This window comes from Oryctolagus cuniculus, chromosome 9, assembly GCF_051225735.1.
Source record: "Oryctolagus cuniculus isolate XC-2025 breed Fujian yellow rabbit chromosome 9, ASM5122573v1, whole genome shotgun sequence".
In the NCBI taxonomy this organism is placed as follows: domain Eukaryota; kingdom Metazoa; phylum Chordata; class Mammalia; order Lagomorpha; family Leporidae; genus Oryctolagus; species Oryctolagus cuniculus.
The window spans coordinates 98,637,950-98,644,000 of NC_142875.1; the positions used below are offsets into that span (position 1 = coordinate 98,637,950).

The 6,051-nt window shown below is 57.1% G+C and overlaps 2 protein-coding genes across 4 annotated transcripts in view; one reads left to right on the forward strand and one right to left on the reverse strand.

Moving 5' to 3' along the window:
• B4GALNT3 (beta-1,4-N-acetyl-galactosaminyltransferase 3) overlaps positions 1 to 4,609 on the forward strand; it is a 116,712-nt gene extending 112,103 nt beyond the window's left edge. The window contains exons 21-22 of one of the 2 annotated variants that reach the window (XR_016213438.1): positions 2,910 to 3,007; positions 4,025 to 4,609. Coding sequence is in view for 1 of the 2 variants with exons in the window: in XM_051850758.3 (XP_051706718.3) it covers positions 2,910 to 2,940 (31 nt within the window). In the remaining variant the exon portion in view is untranslated. Of the gene's footprint in view, positions 1 to 2,909; positions 3,046 to 4,024 lie in introns of those variants that run through there. The other variant, XM_051850758.3, reaches the window with a different exon arrangement.
• The window catches only part of NINJ2 (ninjurin 2), a 175,441-nt gene continuing 171,496 nt past the window's right edge, over positions 2,107 to 6,051 (reverse strand). For both annotated transcript variants that reach the window (XM_089304453.1, XM_051850761.3), the window contains exons 2-4: positions 3,551 to 3,782; positions 2,906 to 3,089; positions 2,107 to 2,470 (exon numbers count right to left, since the gene is read on the reverse strand). In XM_089304453.1, coding sequence (XP_089160579.1) covers positions 2,923 to 3,089; positions 3,551 to 3,704 — 321 coding nt within the window. In that variant the 5' untranslated portion in view covers positions 3,705 to 3,782 and the 3' untranslated portion in view covers positions 2,107 to 2,470; positions 2,906 to 2,922. The remainder of the gene's footprint in view (positions 2,471 to 2,905; positions 3,090 to 3,550; positions 3,783 to 6,051) is intronic.

Here is a 6,051-nt window from a genome sequence, read left to right on the forward strand (position 1 = left end):
TCCCCTTGGGTGAGAGGGTGAGAAGGGAAGAGGAAACTCAGTCTTCCCAACCCTGCACCTCCTGCCTTGGGTAAGAGGGAGCGGGCGAGAGGTCTGGGACGCTGAGGAAGAGAATGGGACGGGGCAGTTTCCGGGGAGATGGCCTTGGCTTTCTCCGTCCCGGGGAACCGGATGATCACGCACATGTGTCGCCCCAGTGGTCCCCGGCTGCTCCAGTGGCTGGGGTCGCTGCCGCCGCCGCCGCTGCTGCTACTGCTGCTGCCGCCTCCGACGGGTGCACCAGGGGTGCATCAGACGTGGGCCCTTGCACACCAGTCTCTTAGAGGGAGGTGGGCCCGGGGCTGCAGGCTGTGGAGAAGGCTGATGATGGGAGGTGAAGCCACATAACCCAGCGCAGGCTCCCCGTGGGACAGTGTTGTGGCTGCTGGTCCACCTGGTGGGCCTTGCGTTCACCGAGAGCGAGAGCGTGGGCTCGGTGTAGTGGAGGGAGGACTCCCACAGACCCTGCTTCCCTGGATGGAGCCAGGAAGGATGAAGGCTTTTCCAAGAACTGGCCGTGCCCACCCCCTGTCCTGCTGCCCGCTCAGGCCTCCAGCCCTCTGGGCTCACAGGGAACTGACCGCGGCTGCACAAGTCTTGCTGCCGTGTCAGGTTTCTTCCTGGGCCTCCCGCTTTCTAGAACGTTGCCTTGGAAGGCCTGGAGCGGCCCCGCCCCCCGCCTCATGCCTAACTCAGGAGCCAGGAGCCAGCCCCAGCCACCCGGCCCCGCCCTCACGGCCAGTCCCCAGGCCAGTGCCTTGCGTTTGCAGTGTCTTACCTCCACACCGTCTGCCTTAAGGGGGAGGGCCTGCTGTGGCCCTTACCTGGAGGGAAATGTCTTGGGGGTTGGGGGGAGGGAGTGGGATGGTGGGGGCGAGCATTAAATACAGCATCTTCTTAGGAAAAAGCCGGTTCTTGTGTTTTCCTGTTGCCCATCCGCCGTGGGAGAGGGGTGACTGCGGAGCGAGCCTGTCTCTGTCCCTGTCTGATGGAGGTGCCGGAGCCCCTCCCACACCCCCTGCACCCTCACCTCTGCTCTGGTGTGTGAGGTCGGAGCTGGGGTTTGCTCAGGATGGGGGTGGAGGGGCCCAGGCACCCTCTCTCCCGCAGGGTCCTGGAGGTTGGTGGTTCCCGTTGTAAGGGGGAGTGGGCAGGCTGGGTGACGGAGGGAGGCGGGGCTGGTTGGAGAGCAGCAAGGAGGGCGAGGGGTTGCTTGTTCTAAGGCAGCAGCAGTCTCAGGTACCGTCCTCCACTGGGGCTCCCTGTGGGTGCTGCAGGGGGCAGCTCTGCCTTCCTGGTTGTACTTGGCCTAGGCAAAACCCAGGTGCTTTGTGCTCCCTAAACATACATGTAAGAGCCTGCTCGTGTGCGAGCTAGGTGTACAGTAGGTTCTTGAACAGGACAAAGATGGGCTCCAGGGTGGGCATTTGGCCTGGTGGTTAAGATACCAGTTAGGTTGCCGGTGCCGTGGCTCACTGGGCTAATCCTCCGCCTGCAGCGCCGGCACACCAGGTTCTAGTCCCGGTCGGGGCGCCGGATTCTGTCCCGGTTGCCCCTCTTCCAGGCCAGCTCTCTGCTGTGGCCCGGGAGTGCAGTGGAGGATGGCCCAAGTGCTTGGGCCCTGCACCCCATAGGAGACCAGGATAAGTACCTGGCTCCTGCCATTGGATCAGCGCAGTGTGCCGGCCGCAGCGCACCGGCCGCGGCGGCCATTGGAGGGTGAACCAACGGCAAAGGAAGACCTTTCTCTCTGTCTCTCTCTCTCTCTCACTGTCCACTCTGCCTGTCCAAAAAAAAAAAAAAATACCAGTTAGGACACTCATGTGCCACATCAGAGTACCTGGGTTCGAGTCCCAGCTCCAGCTTCCTGCTAACCTGGACCCTAGAAGACAGCCAGCGATGGCTCACATACTTGGGTTCTTGCCCCCAAGAACCTGGATTGAGTTCCCGGCTCCTGGCATTGGCATTTGGGAGTGAACCAGTGGATGGAAGTGTTCTTGCTCACTCTCCTCTGCCTTCTCTAGCTATCCAAAAAAAAAAAAAAAAAAAAAAAAGATTGACTTAGAGTGGATTTGCAGAAACTTTTATAGATAGAAATCATTCCATTTTACAGAAAGGGAAACTGAGGCCTGGGGCAGCGGAAAGCAACGGGGCGAAGTCAGAAGCGTAGTCCCTAGGCTGGGTGGAGCCGGGCTGTGCAGACGCGCCTCACATGCTGGAGGTGCCACCCACGACGGGAAAGGCCGGCAGTACCCAGGGCTGAGCTCGGAACTCCAGCCCAGTGAGGCAGTACGTCTTAATTCCGGCTCGTGTGGTTGGGAGCGAGGACAGCTACACTGCCACGAAGGGAGCTCTCCCAGGGGCAGTGGAGAGCGCCCACCCCCCTGGCAGCAGGGAGAGGAAGGAAGCGGAACAGCTGCAGACCCAGTACCTGCGGAGGAGGCAGAGACGGCGTGAAGGCGGGGGCGGCCGCAAGTCGGACTTGCACATGCGCACACTGTGCTGCCAGCTGTTCAGATGCAGGTGTTGAGACTGCCTTTCTGGGAGGCCCCCAGCGGCTTTGCTGCTGTTGCTGGCTCTTGGCCCATTATCTGAGCAGCAGGGATTTCTCCATAGCGCGAGGAGAAATCCGGCATCTCCGGCCTTTGCTCCCCCACCACCCGCCCCCGCGGGGGGCCCGCAGCCTGAGCAGGGCCTCACAGAGCCCCAGCCCCAGGTCTTACAGATACCCTGGCCCCCAGCGCTATAGGCTTCGGCCTTTTGCCTTGCAGGGCTATGTCTCCCAACCCAACCTCCAGAGCTGAGAGAAGGGCCGGCCGCCTGGGGGCGCCCCTGACCCCGGCTACCTTTCGGCCTTCTCCCTCACCCAGGTCCCTGCTGTGTTCACAGAGGGTTCCTTGAGGCCCTGACAGCCAGGAACCCCGTCTGATGCGCTCCGAAGGCTGTGATGAAGACGTTGATGACGACGGTGAGGAAGATGAAGGTGGTGGCCACGTTGTTGAGCTGGTTTAGCCGCCCCTGCTTCTCTACCTCATTCAGGTTCAGCCGTGCTGTGGGGGAGCCAGGAGTGGGAGGAGGACAGTGTCAGAGCAGAGGCGGTGGCCTGGAGCTGCCCCACCGCATCCCCTGGAGTGTAGAGGAAGCCTGGCGTCCCAGAAACCACGTGGTCTGTGGATCAGGGAGGTGGCAATGCTCACTGGGCGGGGGTGCCCATGGCCCTCACTGACAGGTGCTCGGGGCTTCGTAGAATCGGGATTCAGTGGAGATAGGAGCTTCCCAAAAGGCTGTCGAGACCTGTGCTGCACATTAGTGGGACAGGCTCTCAGCCAGTCCTGGGGGTCTGCCCCGGGATTCCTACAGACAGGACAGGGTGCCTGCCCTCACTCCCCAAAGTTCTCATTTGGACATTTGCAGGCACAGGGGCTGACGCCAGGCTAGGGTATGGCTGAGCAGCCGCGTGCACAGGGGCACGGGTTGACAGGGAAGCACCTGCCACAGTACGCCTCCTCACCCATGAGCACCAGGAGGATCCCGATGACCAGCTGCAGGAGCAGGGACGCGCTGATGAGGCTGACCAGGGTGGTGTAGTAATGGGAGGACGGCCCCTGCTCGAGCACCGCCTTCAGCCGCAGGGCGTTGGACATGAAGAGGGCCACGTCCAGCATGCTCTCTGCCACACTCTTCTTGGTGGTGTAATGGTTCAGGTTGATGGGCTGGTTCCTTCTTGGGCTGGAGTGCCCGGGCTGTAAGGGAGAAAGCAGGCTCCCTGAGGAGGCTCCAGAGGAACGCACTTAAGAGACTGGAGACAGGAGAGAGGCTTGATAGCGAGGCTGAAGGTGATCAGGAGCTGAGAATGATGGTGAGAAAAAATTGCAAGGCGGGGGGGGGGCTGGCGCTGTGGCACAGGAGGTTAATCCTCTGCCTGTGGTGCCGGCATCCCATGTGGGTGCCGGTTCTAGTCCCAGCTGCTCCTCTTCTGTTCCAGCATCTCTGCTATGGCCTGAGAAAGCAGTAGAAGATGGCCCGAGTCCTTGGGCCCCTGTGCCCACGTGGGAGACCTGGGGGAAGCTCCTGACTCCTGGCTTCGCATTGGCCCAGCTCCGGCTGTCGCCCCCATTTGGGGAGTGAACAGAGGGTGGAAGACCTCTCTGTCTCTCCCTCTCACTGTCTGTAACTCTACCTGTCAAATATAAAATAAAAATATTTTAGGCCGGCGCCACGGCTCACTAGGCTAATCCTCCGCCTGTGGCGCTGGCACCCCGGGTTCTAGTCCCGGTTGGGGCACTGGATTCTGTCCTGGTTGCTCCTCTGCCAGGCTAGCTCTCTGCTGTGGCCCGGGAAGGCAGTGGAGGATGGCCCAAGTGCTTGGGCCCTGCACCCACATGGCAGACCAGGAGGAAGCACCTGGCTCCTGGCTTCGGATCGGCACAGCGCACCAGCCACAACACGCCGGCCGTAGCGGCCACTTGGGGGGTGAACCAACGGAAGGAAGACCTTTCTCTCTGTCTGTCTCTCTCACTGTCTAACTCTGCCTATCAAAAAATAAATAAATAAATAAAAATTTTTTAAATAAAAGAATGGAAGGAGGATTTTGGAAGATGTTTTAGCCTGATGGTAGGGAGGCTGAGCCAAAAGATCACAATAGGATAGATATCTGTTGAGTGGATGGTTAAATGGATGATGGATTGGTGGATGGGGAATGGAGGGATGGATAGATGGGTGGATGGAGGGATGGATGGATGGACAGGCAGACAGGTGATGGATGGTTGGACAGACAGGAAGATGGATGGATGGATGGATGGATGGACTAGTGCATAAATGGATGGGGTGGGAGGATGGGTTGGTAGATGGGCAGATATCAGAGGGTCTGGATACTTCTTGTACTCAGTGTGACCCCAGCATGCCACTTCACTTGGATAATTACACAGAGGCCAGCCGAGAGTGGAGAGAAGCCTATCTGGATAGCACCTTTGGACTCCAAAGATCCTTAAGATGTCTTGAAATGCAGTTGTTGCCAAAATTTCTTGTTAGTATAATCCCAGCATTAAAAACCATCTTTGGTAATGCATTCATACTACTTGAGGGTACTTCAAAAGGATTGTGGGAAAATATAATTAAAATACAAGTTTATTTTGGGGTAAAAATTTTGGAAATCTATTGTGGTGGAATGAGAAGGTGAGAAGGTCATGCCAAGATGGCCGCTAACAACAGAAACTGCATGGCAACAGGCCATGATTGGATGGTTTCGGAAACTGCCTGGCAACAGAGCCTGACTGGCAACAGGCTGTGATTGGATGGCTTTGGAAACTGCCTGGCAACAGTCTGTGACTGGTTAGGGCATAGACCACCCCTTGACCAGATTGGCTGCCTTGGCTATATAAGCAGCTGCAGCAACTGAAATAAACGAGTCTGCGGGCTGCTTGCCTCAAGCCTGCTTTCACCCGACTCCCGGGGTCTGTGTGGTGACTCCGCGCCTCTTGCCCCCACCACGCTCTTCCTCTCAGGAACAAATCCACAGCAACATCCTATGAGGAGTTTTTTTTACAAAAATTGATTTTCCATGAACTTTCTGAAGACCTTTCATCTGTACATCCTTTCATTACACATCAGGGAAGTAAAGCCTCCACCTGTGCCCATCCCATAGGGGCACTGGTTCAAGTCCTGGCTGCTCCACTTCCGATCCAGCTCCCTGCTGATGTACTTGGGAAAGCACAGGTGCTTGGGCTTCTGCACCCATGTGGGAGACCTAGAAGAAACCCTGGCTCCTGGCTTCGGCCTGGCCCAGCCCCAGCCGTAGTGGCCATTTGGGGAGTGAACCAGCAGATGGAAGATCTGTCTCTCTCAGTTTTCTCCTCTCTCTGTGTAACTCTGACTTTCAAATAAATAAATAAATATTTTAAAAAATCATGAACATATTTCACTGGATTAATACATATCATAAAATATACAAAAGAAACTTTGAGATTACATAAAAATTAACATATATACAAGTTTAATTTTCTTATCATATCG